General features: G+C 41.2%; 1 protein-coding gene across 1 annotated transcript; it reads right to left on the bottom strand.

The window, feature by feature from the left end:
* Window positions 1-879: 879 nt before the first annotated feature.
* On the bottom strand, window positions 880-7,315 carry LOC136429336 (heme-binding protein 2-like). Its single transcript, XM_066419190.1, has 5 exons — window positions 7,227-7,315; window positions 4,144-4,334; window positions 2,666-2,805; window positions 1,758-1,921; window positions 880-1,180 (listed from the first exon to the last, which is right to left on the bottom strand). Exons 1-5 carry the CDS (start codon window positions 7,310-7,312, stop codon window positions 1,129-1,131), a joined length of 633 nt encoding a protein of 210 aa, XP_066275287.1. The 5' UTR covers window positions 7,313-7,315; the 3' UTR covers window positions 880-1,128.
* Window positions 7,316-13,303: the final 5,988 nt, after the last annotated feature.

Raw genomic sequence — 13,303 nt, 5'->3', positions numbered from 1 at the left:
GAAATTTAAATTATGGTTAATGTTTGATCTACATGACGTCATGGATTTTCCAGTCTTGCCTACCTTATATTCACTCCTCTTCGACACCAGTTATCTGTCGAGATTGGATATTCCAGTAACGATTTGTTTCCCCTTCTTCAGGTCAGGCCCTGATTTATGGCCCTGGATGGCCAGTAACGGCCCACGCCTGTTCCCGGGTGTATATTTTTCTTGCATTTTCAGTAAACAGTCACACGTGCAGCGAGGACCCAGGACCACTGTATCCAGGGACACGCTATGTTCTACTGTCTTCTTCTATCCCCTGCTCGACGCCTATAGGACAACGTGAAAATCGATGTCTTACAGTGGTAAGCCAACATAGACAATAGTAGTGTTTCTGTTGTTTGTTAATCTGACTAATATGCAGTTCATATGTGTGTGTCCTTTTAAGGTCAATAAATGACAAACATATAACTTAAAACATTTCTATACGATTTGCGCTCTCTTGCATTCTGTGAAAATCATCGACTCAAACGCGTTGTATATACATGGATTTATAACAAACAATCCCTGCATCATGTTAATACAGGGGAAGAGCAAATCTGCACAGACCATATTGTGCCAGACAGGTTAATGGCATTGATTTATCTATGCCCTTTTCTCTCTTAGTGCCCGCAGGTAAACTTCGTCATGGCTACCTTCAGACTGCAAGAAGAATTGGAGTGTGCGACGATAACATTCACCCATGAGAAACATTGAATGCAGGATCATAGCGAAATTGATTGATTGATTGATTAATTGATTAATTGATTAAGAGTTCTTAAAGACAATTTCTTGAAATGAGGTATCTTTCCGTATCCTACAAGATAAAGGAAAAATAAAGAAAGACCTTCACATGTGTAGTACGCGTTTTACTGAACTTTATTCAGAAATAGCGAGGAGTATATAGAAGAAGAAAACACAATTTTCCCTGAAACGTTTTTAGAATTTTCCACATAAAACACAAGACACCATTTTCTGCACTCAGTAAGAAGTGAATGCTTTTACAAAATATACATGTATATAAAAAAAATTGTATTTATAGGTTGAGACTAATCAAAGGAATCTATTTGAAGTTCTGTCGGGTTGCACGAGGTATCCTCAGCAAGTCTAGTTCCTCAGCACCCAGACCTCGTTTCGACGGTTGGTCATCACGTTAGGACTGCACAAAATAGAAAATGCAAAATGTTAATTTCTATAGGCCTTGCCTTTCCATATCTCTTAATCTATCAGAGCACAATTTGTGTCTTTAATGCACTTTTTTAACTGTGCTTCTATCACAAAAAAATGTCTAGAAGAATATTGTACGTTTGAGACCGCATTGTAGATACCGTTCGCTGTAACATTGTGTTTGTGTACATTCTTTGCGTTTGGGAGTGCATCTATAAGCAGCGACACCTGTGCTGCAGTGGAATGTAAATGTTTCAATGCCCTATCATAACCAAGGGCCTCTTCAGCTAATAAAAACAAAGCAAGGGCAATGCCCTTTTCTGCCGTTCGCATTGTTTTTTCAACAAGCTATTAAAATTCATTTAATAAGATATTTGACATTATATATCATTACCGAAGTGTATGCCTGTCTTATGCTACCTTACCTTAGACCTTAGATCCTCCTGCAGCTAATGTTATACCGGTCTGAATTTTCAGGTTGTTTGCTGCTAGTATACATTTGGTATATGCTAATTAAAGACGCAGTGATATCTCTGCAGTATGGATTCGATAAGTTTGTGTCTACGTACCCATTATACGCCGCCGAGAAGTAGAAGTTGTCCTCGAAGGTTCTGCCCTCCTCCGTCAGTTTCTGTTCCACCTCCTGGCGGTGAGAGTCGGTACTCCACCCGTCAGCCCAGCCTCCGTACGACTTCACATACACTGTCATCTGGGGCATGACTTCGACGTATACCTGGAAAATGAAATAGATACAAAAAATTGTGGATTAATTCATGGTTTTTAGATCTATTCACCATGCCTATGCATATCTCCAGTGGGGGTGTCCCTGTGGTGTAGTGGTCTGCACTTCTGTTACTTGCCACATCTGGTTCAAATTACTTGGATCAGAAGGCCCGGGTTCAAGCCCCGGGTAGGACACCTCTGGACAAGAGGCGCATCGAGTCATACTAAAGACTTTATAAAAATGGTATATACTTCTGAAACAGTATGGGAGATAAACACACTCCACTGCCAGTGGACTAGCCCCCTGCTGCAGTGATTGCACCACAGTGTGGCCCAGGCCTATGAAACGGAGATGGGTAACGCCCTATACACATTATGGTGTGGGAGGATTTTAACTAACTAATGCATATCTCCGCAACAATGATTTAAAAAAAAACCTTACCGGAGTTTGGACCCCCTACCGGCCGTGCGTCGGATATCCCCGTTAGAGTTTAGAAGAGGTAAAGTAAAATGGCAACCTGATATGACTGTATATGATAAGGCACACACACCTAGATACAGTCAAACCTGTACATGCCCAATTACAGTGGCCACCTCTACATGTACATGGTATTCCATTTGGTTGGGTTTGTGCTTATGTGTTCGGAGAATAAAGGTCAAGGTCGATTTTTGGCCCCCTGGCATGTGATACTGGGACTGCATTTGCACTTTTGTCAAAATCTTTCAAGCGCAATCCCGTACCGAGCACACTTACGTCAGTGTTGCTCGGCCTTGGTGGGTTGCTCCAATGCTCCTGGGGCAGCATGAAGGAGACGGTGTACTCCTTCCACAACCACCAAGTCGTCTCCTCGGGAATCTTAACCAACACAGGCTGGGTCATGTCGATGTCAACTCCTGCCAAAAAAAAAAGATAATTAACGGTTCTCATTGGCAAATGTGCTAGATGATGGCACATCGGCAACCAAATCCGTAGTGTGTTTTTTTGGCACACAGTTTGACAGATTAGCCAATTAGGCTCAGTGGGCGTCACTCCACCGCCAGGGAAGGTAGTGTAAAGTGCCTTTCCCGAGGGCACAACGTCGGGGCATGGTGAGTATTGAACTCGGGACCTATTGTTTCCGATTTCAACGCTCCAACCGTTAAGCCACGCCGACGTCACTCCTGCCAAGTAAAGACGATTAACATATTTATGAGTAAACCTGAATTGCACAATACATGTAATTCTGTACCTTTGAGTTGATAATTTTTGGCCCTTTAGAGTTGCTTGTTTGACATAGATACATGAAAAACACTAAAATCTGATTTTTGAAGATGATGAATGGCCAACTTTAAAGGCTGATATGCGGATGTTGTTTGGCCTTTCCTTCAATAATCTCGTTTAAACCCAACGCAGAGTTATTGCAGAAAGACGAAATCTTACAATTTGAAAAGAATCTTGTCCTACTAAACTGGACCATTCAAAGAAATGAAATAGTTACACAAAAAACTACAAGGTAACCTCCATTAACATTGATCCGCCTGGTTACGTAAATCCGCCATTTTGAAAACAGTGGGTTTGAGAGATCCCTAGTGCAGCATGCGGCCCGCAGATATGCACAGTTAATATAGACAGGAGTGTATATTATACTGGCGGACGTTTTGTTGGAGATCTGTTGGGACTTATCTTTTCAGGGAGGCGAAATTATGTACCCTGATTGAACTACGTTAGTAAATCCAAGAATTGCCTTCTCCTGATTTGTTTGTTTTCCTCGTTTTCCGCTTTTCCTTTGATATTTGATGACAGAAAACTCATATGATTATTATTTTGTAAAATTTTGATCTATTTCTTTATAAAGTGCAAATGGTAATTTGATAATGTATAGTGTAATCACACTTATCATAAAGCGTAATCTGACTTATTATGTTTGTATCTATTTAGTTACTTATTCATTTTGTAGTTCCTCTTCTTTTCAATTTGTTTCATTAGGGTTTATGGTACAATTTCAAGTTGATCTTTCGTTAATTTTGCTTAGTTTTGATTATGTATAATCTTGTAAAAATTCCCATTGTCTAGTTTAGGGGAGGCCCATGAAAAGCCACCTAGACTTCTGCCCCCCCCCCTGGCATGTTTTCTTTTTGCCCTGTTTATCTTTGTATAATTAATATGGTACATATATGCGAATTAACACTAAACAAACAATAAACAAATATGTTACACTGAAATATGAAACAATGCACTGAAAAAATATGTACCGGCTTCATTTTCTCCTCTGATGTAGGCGAACAGTTTCTGGAAGGCACTGGAACTGGCGAGGCCGAAGTTCACGCTGCTAACCTTAGTGGAGACCCACGTGGTGTCCCTGTACTTCCGGACCTCATAGTCATCGGTGGTGCGCACACTGTCGAACTCAGGGCACTCTATATTACAGAAGTCGGGACGGGATCTGGGTGGAGAAGACATTAAAGGCAACCCAAGTTATATTAGGGCCCAAAAATCAGATTTTGAAACTCAGAGTTTATTTTGTGATTTCTATACATGATAAGTTCAAACAACACTATCACAATGTATAGCGACGTCCATGATGCAAAAATACGACGTCGTTGTGATGTGAGAACTCACTGAAAATCGTTGCTGATATTTGTTTAGTCTCGCGAAACTAAGGGGATTATCGTACGGCACGATTTTGCGCGGTTTTAAAATCCTAGAAGTATGAAGTTATTACGCAAATGTGCTAAACAATGTTAGTAAACGTCACTACCATAAATAAATAAATAAATAAATAAAAGCCTCAAAGCTACACATTTGTCTCGTTGGACTGCCGGGTACAATTAGTTCACGGCATCTAATTGTTACCGGGTCCCGCGTTGATTTGAAGTCCGAGTTAAAATCATTCGGGGTCCGGCCGAAAATCAGATCGGCAGCCGCAGGGTGTCCCTCGGGGCTACGTAGGGGTCACGCCCGAAAGTGAAAAAAAAAAGAAGCCCGTCAATTATCCGATGGGGCCCCTTTTTCCAATTGGGACCGAAGCATTACTCGGAGACTCCGGTTTGAATAGGGGGGGGGGGGGGAAATGGGACGTAACATGGTCGGAGGTCCCGTGATAGAGGAGGTGCCTCGAGCACGTTAAAGGGCACTACAACAGCCTCATTACTCAGATGGGTACCTACTGGCAGTACTTCAGATGAATTACTAGCTTTGCTATCTGTCATTAAATACAGCCTGGAGGTTAACGTTCATAATAAGCGAGCATGTGGGCTGGTTTGCTGTGCATAACAAAAAAAGAAAGAAGCGAAATAAAGATGATTCCCTGGGCTAGTAATTGACAATATGCCACGCTATTCTGGGACTGAAACATAGTGTACTATATATTTCAAGGACAATATCAATACAGTACCAAACATTCCGAACAGAACGTACCCAAAGCCAGTAACTCCCAATCAAATCCTACATTTGTGGGGTCGTGTGGCGTAACGGCAGGGTGTTCGGCCCAGAACTAAGAGGTTCCGAGTTCGAATCCCCCTGACGCCACCGATGTTGTGCCCTTGGGAAAGGTACTTAACACGACTTTCCTCACTTCGCCCAGGTGTATAGAAAATGGGTATGTTGATCTCTGTACGTGGTACTGTTAACATAAGTTATAACAACTTGAGTGCAGTGCCACGTCGTCCTTGTCTGTCGAAAACCGAAGTAAAACAAAAATCGTACATTGTATTCTGTAAATGGTCGAGCGAGTAACTACACAAGACCTCGTGAGGTCACAGAAAACTGGCAAATGTTGGCAGGGCGCTTCACTGAGAACAGACAGTTAGAAGTCCATCCTGGTGTGAGTGCATCAAATAGATCTTTCCGGCTATGCAGCTTATAAGTGGTGTGTTTGCAATACAAACATGCAAACATACAAGTCACACAAACTTTAGCGCATACCTGGCACCGTGTCTTTTCACGTGAGAACGTCTTACCTAACCACTTAATCTGGGTCAAAGCTAATGTCAACAAATGGCAACATAGGCGTGGTCGTTCTGACCTACCTGTACCAATGTACATAGCAAGTCACGTTGGCAGAACGTGCGCTCACTCTTCACCCTTGCGCACTCTCTTTTTTTAATTTTTTTTTTCAAAATCACTTAATTTTTGTTCTTTTAAGTCGTTTTTGGACAGACAAGGACGACGTGACAATGCACTCAAGTTTTTATAACTTAGTTCAACAGAGCCACGTACAGAGAACAATTTACCTATTTCTACACCTGGGTGGAGTGAGGAAAGTCGTGTAAAGTGCCTTTCCCAAGGGCACAACACCAAGGGGACGGTGGCGTCAGGGGATTCGAACCGAAGGACCGAAGACCCTGTCGTTACGCCACACGACCCTTCTCTTCAAAGTTTATATGTAAGACCAGGTCTTGATCTCAACTGCTGAACTAAGTACGGTCACATTTGCACTAGTGTCCGTAGAATGTATAGCCCCGGCCGGGTCCCGAAACCACAAATTCCGGTGGACTGCCGTATACCGGAGTGGTATACCTTTCGGTGTTCTAACGATTAGATTATGGCATCTACTTATAACCGGGTCCCAGGTTGATTTTAACTCCGAGTTTATAAAAAATGGGGCCCAGCCGTGCTGAAGAAATTAGTACGGTAGCCACAGGGTTTCTCAAAGGGCCATGTAGGAGTCACGCCCGAAAGCGCAATATTCAAAACCGGGTACTTATAAACGGATCCCAGGTTGATTTTAACTCCGGTTTTATAAAAATCTGGGGCCCAGCCGTGCTGCAAAAAATTACTACGGTAGCCACGGGGTTTCTCATAGGGTCATGTAGGAGTCACGCCCGAAAGTACAATATAAAAGCCCGTAAACTCCCCCCCCCCCCCGGCGGGGCCCCTTTTTAAAATTGTGACCGTTGCATATTGGAGGCTATAATTTTTCAACTACCTATAGTTAAGGCTCTGTTTTAGAACATGCTAAAATTCCTTTCTATTTCAGGATAATGGGGGCAGAAAGACATAACCTTATTCCCATACGTGTCAATCAAATGGGTCTTTGCTTTCCGGGCGGAGCCAAGATTTGTTAGCCACGCCCATGCCGTTACACAACTGTCCGTTTGCACAACGGGTTCTTGAGAAATATCTTATCAAACTTATCAAACTAATAAACATGATGGTTGCTGATTGTAATAGAAACCTAGCCCGCGCCAAAATTACAAGCAAGCAGACAGATGGATTCAAAAGAGGATGTCTCTACAATCCGATTGCTAGAGGAGACGTTTGATTGAGAAAAGACACGGAATTCTGGTACGGAAACAAATGCACCATAAAAAGGGAATTTCTTTTTCTAACTTACCCGACAACTGCCTGGCTCAAGACCACACACCCAAGGGCTAGAAGGTAGTACCGCATCATGATGACTGTAAGAAAGAAAAAAAACATGGATTTACTTTAAGACCTCGACGTTGGCAAGACATATTCAAGAAAATTAGAAAAAAAGCGTGATTTTCGTCTGAAAATGTCCTAAACATTGGCGCTCTCACAAACACCAAAGTGTGGTAGAGCATCTTTGCTATCAAATTATAGTTTCTGACATGAAGTTAAGAACAGAAGAGTACGCACCTGTCTCTGTTGTCTGCTACTGCGACTTGTTGAAGGAACTGCGCCGTCCGTCGGTCTTAAATAGGGAACCCCACGTGTCTTTACTCGTGTTCAAAACGTGATGCCACGTTGCTTGTTAAATAAAGCAGACTTGAACAAATGTACCGATCAAATAAGATGGACAGGTTTTGAATAGAATCCACTCGTGTTCAGACATGTGAGATCAGCTTGTCAAACAAACAAGAGGCATTTTACGTAATGGAGAATTTCTAAGTTGCATAACTCAGTTTCGACACACCAAAAATACAAACGATATACCCATAAGGCATTATATTTATGAATGAATAAATGAAGACTTTTATTATACATATATATTCACTGGGTTAAGTACAGGTCACAACAAAAGAATTCATAATCAATTTTTTTGTCTAAACTCATTTAAAATATAAATTGTCTATATTGCTTAGGTGTATGAAGAAGTGGGACATAGTTTGTATTAGTCTGTAAAGCTCAGTCCTGTCTTTGTGGTATGATTCACATTCTATTGGAAATGGCGTTCATCTTCCATTCTATCTAGATTGCAGCATTGGTATTATTCATGATTCTAAGAGAGTGCAGTCTTCCGGTTACAGTGTAATTTGTGGCCGCTGATTTACAGTTTTGTGACTAGCAGAGGCTGGCCGGGGGGATGCAGCCACTAACCTGTCGGGTGAAAGAGAACACGCTAGTGAAAAAGAGAGACTGTGTCCAACATGCCATAATGATATTGAAAACGAATTTTATTTCATTATGGACTGTCCAACTTATGCTGATGACCGACATAAATTGTTACAATCTATTGTATGTACGTCCGACACAATATCCGCACCTACCAGGACAGAGATATTTGATAGGATATTATCATGCCCTGTTCATATATCCACCTATGCAGGCAAATCTGTATACAACTCTATGCAAAAACGAGACAGTACTATGCATGAATTCCTGACACAGCATACTGATACCAACATACTGTTTTAGTGCATTAGCATGTACATTATTCTATACAATATTTCTGTTAGTCATAGCTTAAACCAGTCCTTTGTATTTGTTAACTATTAGCAATAGTTCGACTTTCATGTGCGTACGTTGCCATACATTGTACCAGATACAATTGTCGCGCAATAAAGTTATTTGGTCCAGTGACTGTGTACAAAGCAGTTCGAAATAAAGCGCCGCCATAACTGACACAAATGTTTAAGTAGATGTCGCCACCGGTGCTAAAAGTTTGGATACGGCAGCTGCGAAGCAACTCTCATGCAGACTGGGACCCTCATCTACTGACGATACCGCAGGCAAACGTACAGTCTTTATATTAAGGGCAGCTTACAGTACTAGGGGTCAACACTTTCGCATAGACTGTCTGCTGATTATATACGATTCACCGGGTTGACGGCTTTCAAAAATGGACTGTAGCTAGATATTTCTACTGTTACTTGAACGAAATTGATGTTTTTAGCTTTATAATCTAATACGTGTGATATTAATATGTTCTTGCTTACTTGTATTGTATATGTACGTGTCCAGGTACACAGGCCACAGGCCTGAGTTGTGATTTTTCCCTGGTTGAATAAATAGACTGAAAAATGAAAATGACGACAGTCTTGTGCCGTAAATTACCAAGGCTCCGTAGATCAGATACCGTTCTTGAATATAGGTTGATTTGAATACCGGTTTATAGGACCTCCAAGATGTAATTGATACGTATGTTCAAGTAAATTAAAGGTTTAATCTCCTTAGTACTGTAAATACAGAAATGTTTGCGGTGGTTTTATGTTCACGGTTTTCGCGGCGACCATCTCACCGCGAACTTAAAACCACCGCAAACATTTGTGTAAAATACTGCAGCAGTATGTGACTAAAGCGCTGCCGAAAACTTAAAACCACCGCGAACACTCCATTTTCGCCTGAGCGCGAAATGAAAACCACACAACTTTAATGCATTTACAGTATACTGCATTTGCTCCATATTTATTGGGATTTACAAAATTTGTGGAAGGCCGGATTGACATAACATGGGAGAATCACCTTTTTAAGATATCAACCTGGATTAGAATGTGGGGTTTATACCACTCACACCTAGAAAAATCCCTAGTCTTTTCGATGGGTTCTATTACGTGCTTGGGGTGCGACTCTCCTCAAACACGGGACCTCAATTTAACGTCCTGTCCGAGGGACATTACTAACCGAAGTTAGATACTCATTTTGACCTGAGTGAAGTGAGAAAAGTCGTTTTAAAAGGGCACAACGTTGACGGGACAAATCAGGGGACCCCGGATTTAAACCGGCACCCTCCGACTACACCACCGCGGCCCCACGATGAAGTGGTGAAAGCTTTTCTAGTGGAGCTTCAATTTTCATGTCCTTTTACAGCTTTATTTTTGCTACATGTGTAAAAACGTTACACTATAACTCCTTTTCACAACCATTTTCACAGTAATGTTTCAACAGGCACTTGGAGTTTTCTTCATGTGTTTTAAAAATGCACAACAAATTACCTAAGCTCCTTCGTAAAGCAAATATTACATAAAACTATGCAAATGTTTTTCACGCGTACCTTTGCTATTCCTCATTATGCACAAGAAGAACAAACCCAGCGGGAGAACACATATTATGTCGTGTAAATTTGCCTGAAGTGACATTTATTCAGACTAGAAGGGAAGCACTCAGAGACAAGTCCTCATCTTATTGGACTGCACGTTGGCGGCAGCGTGCAAACTACTACAGCCAACGTGCCTCGCACAAACGCCTGTGTACCGCCATACGGACCATGAACCAGCTTTCACCCTACTATATGTTGTATGTTGTAGCAATTGTATATTGTTGTGCCATAAATATGTAATGAAGATATGTTGATATAGTTCTTAGGACTCAAATGACTGTGTATCTCTGTTATATTGTATCTGACACTTACCTCTTCCCTCATGACCTCAATGAAAAGCGGCCTGCGTGCCGATTTGAGCTTATCCTGAAATACAAGATATCGCTGCGAACGTACCGCAACCTTAATGCCGTCAATGTGCCGCTTGAACATGTGAATCTTTTTAAAAGTTTTTAAAAAAACACGAAAGTGGCAAAATGTACCGAAACGTACCGCAAAAGAGTCGCAAACTAACTTCAATATTGGTTCCCTACTGGTGGCCACTAGTGGCCCAATGGCCGCCATAAGGTTACATTTATCCGATAATAAGTGAACAACTTCCATTTGATGAATTTAGATTGTATCTCAATTTTTTTTGTAACACTGCGATTTCCAATTACTGCAATGATTTGCCGCCAACGTGCCGCAGTCCAGTGACATAGGGGCTACCATCATTCTAAACAAGTCTACAGGAAGTACGAAAATGTATCTATGTATTCAACACACAGCTTTACAGTCAACAACAGAGGTCATGTGGCGTCGTATGGCGTAAGTTGTAGAGCGCGCGGCTGTCAAAATATGGGACCCAGGATCGATTTCGGGTTGTCCCCAGAGACATGTCCGAACTTGCGCCTCGACGTTGTGCCCTTGTAAAAGGTACTTTACACGGATTTCCCCTCTCATTTAGAGGGACAAGTATCCAACGGCAGCTGTTGTCTTCAACTGGCGGACGAGAGTAGTGCCAGGCGGGCTGGCGTTATGAAGGCGTACCTCGAGTGTTAGAGTCATCCGGCAGCTCGCTGCAAGCATTCCAACCAGAACCAGCACGCCTCCCTTGAATTGGTGCCGCTGGAGAAGGCGGATGCCCAAAGTGTGTAGGTTTCATGATCAGATTCGCAAACTGTTATCCACCTTAAAAACAAATCCAAACGAAGGCTACCGTGTCAACTCTCATCACTCATGTGTAGGGACTGATACGGTCATTATAATCGAATATCTTTATCTGTATGTGTACTTCTGTATGACCTGAATATAAATAAAGATTACGAGTGATTGCCATATATATATACACTAGCTGGGAGCAATAACATGTAGTTGCAACTGCTGAGAGAGGAGGACAAAGACATCCTTCTAAGAATTGTGTCGGGCTGTGATCATGTACATATGAGGTCGTGAACATCTTTTTAGTTTATATCTACTCAATAATAATAATAAGTATTCATTGCATATTCCTGTCCAGATCAGCTAAATGCACAGTTGATCACATGCGGTCTATAAGAAGCATAATACAAAACATGAATTCATAAGATGCTACACTCTAACATTGAAAAAACTAGCAACAGACAAACTGTGGACTATTGCTGAACTAATGTTGATCACCTAGTAGTTTCTTCTCCCTTTTTGAAACATTCGGAAACATGACAACATACTTTGTCTATTAAATGTTCGTTCTTACATGACATCAGGTATATAAAAATGTCCCGCTTTGACATTTCTGTACATTATTAATTCATATGTATATAAATATTCTTGTTGCTGCTATTGTCACTTTTTGTAAGGTAAGTATTTGCATGCCTGGATGTTGCATAGGACCAAGGGATCAGATAACATAAACTTCAGTTGACTTTCAATTGAAAAATATTTACAAATGAGTTATGTTACTTGCTATAGCGTTTGCTCTTATATGTCTTATTCAATATTACTTGTTCAATCTCGTTATGTACTAGGATGCTTAACTATGTATTACATTCTCCATATAAGTTTAAAGTGCGTTTTGTCATCCATGTATTTACCTGTATTAGCTATAGTGATTGATTGCATTCTGTTCCATATGTTAAATTAAAATCTAGAAAAAATTATTTATAAGAATACGTGTTGCATTTTGATTCTATTCCGTTGATGATTGTGGACAACAAAGTGAGGTTAATGAGACTGAGGGTCCATTCAGCTCTTATCATTGCAACTTTCTTTTCTATAGGTGTGCCTCAAAGGTCTTTTATATGATAAAAGAGCCCGGTAAGTGCAAAATATTGTAAGATTAAATATCACATTCATCCCATTTTGCTCATCATATATAGACACAGCTTTGGTAGCAGTTCGATACGCGTATCCTGGTGCCCGTATCATCTCTATCAACTTTGGTTTTGTCACGAGCAAATAAATTGTCCTGCGAGATCTTGGGTGGGGTGGCCATCCAAAGTTAAGACTCTATCAAATGACCTGGAAAAGATTCAAAAGCTTTGCTGCAAAATCATTGGTATTGAACTTCACCAACTCCCCACTCTACAATCCAGACGACACGAAGCCTCCGCGCGCGAGTTGCAGCGGATCCTGAACGACCTTACGCATCCCTGCAGACTGTTCCTGCCCCCGGTAGTTGAGACAACCTACAACCTCCGCCGACGTGTGGGACTGAAACAACCCCTAAGCAGATCAAATAGACACAAAACCTGTTTATCCCTAGAACACTGTCATCCATGACCGTGTGATGCCACCAAAAACTCTATGTCGATATGTACATGTTGCTATTGTTGTTATCAATTTTTTTAATAATGTTGAATAGTAATGTTTTTATGCTCTATGTATTTTTAAAGTTATCCAAAGTGCAATAGTAGAAGTGATTGTAAAATCAATACAATTCAGTCCAATTGCAAAGGACTGCAATTTTGATTGTTCAATACAGTTTGAAGATCTGGCTGAAACGGCATCGATCGTAAATAGTGGGGATTCCCTAGTAACACGGGACTTGTGAATGACGCAGCAGTTCGGAATGTCTGGTGACCTTATAACCTTTGAACTCAGGTTTGGATGACCCCTGGTTGAAATTTAACCGATTGTTTGTCTACGCAGCATGCTGTAAGCAAACTTTTATTCTAGTGACTAACTGATATCAAACTGGATTCATTCTTGGATACTTTAACAAGGAATATCCT

The sequence above is a fragment of the Branchiostoma lanceolatum genome, chromosome 3, assembly GCF_035083965.1.
Source record: "Branchiostoma lanceolatum isolate klBraLanc5 chromosome 3, klBraLanc5.hap2, whole genome shotgun sequence".
Taxonomy (NCBI): Eukaryota; Metazoa; Chordata; class Leptocardii; order Amphioxiformes; family Branchiostomatidae; genus Branchiostoma; species Branchiostoma lanceolatum.
This window is presented reverse-complemented; position numbering and strand designations above follow the sequence as displayed.

What these genes read in the sequence shown, in the direction of transcription:
- LOC136429336 (XM_066419190.1), bottom strand. Translation starts at nt 7,312, where the DNA reads ATGTTTTTTTTCTTTCTTACAGTCATCATGATGCGGTACTACCTTCTA. An exon ending in CAAGGCCGAGCAACACTGAC is followed by an intron (nt 1,922 to 2,665) that starts GTAAGTGTGCTC and finishes TTCATTTTCCAG; the next exon opens with GTATACGTCGAAGTCATGCC. An exon ending in TTCTCGGCGGCGTATAATGG is followed by an intron (nt 1,181 to 1,757) that starts GTACGTAGACAC and finishes TATTTTGTGCAG; the next exon opens with TCCTAACGTGATGACCAACC.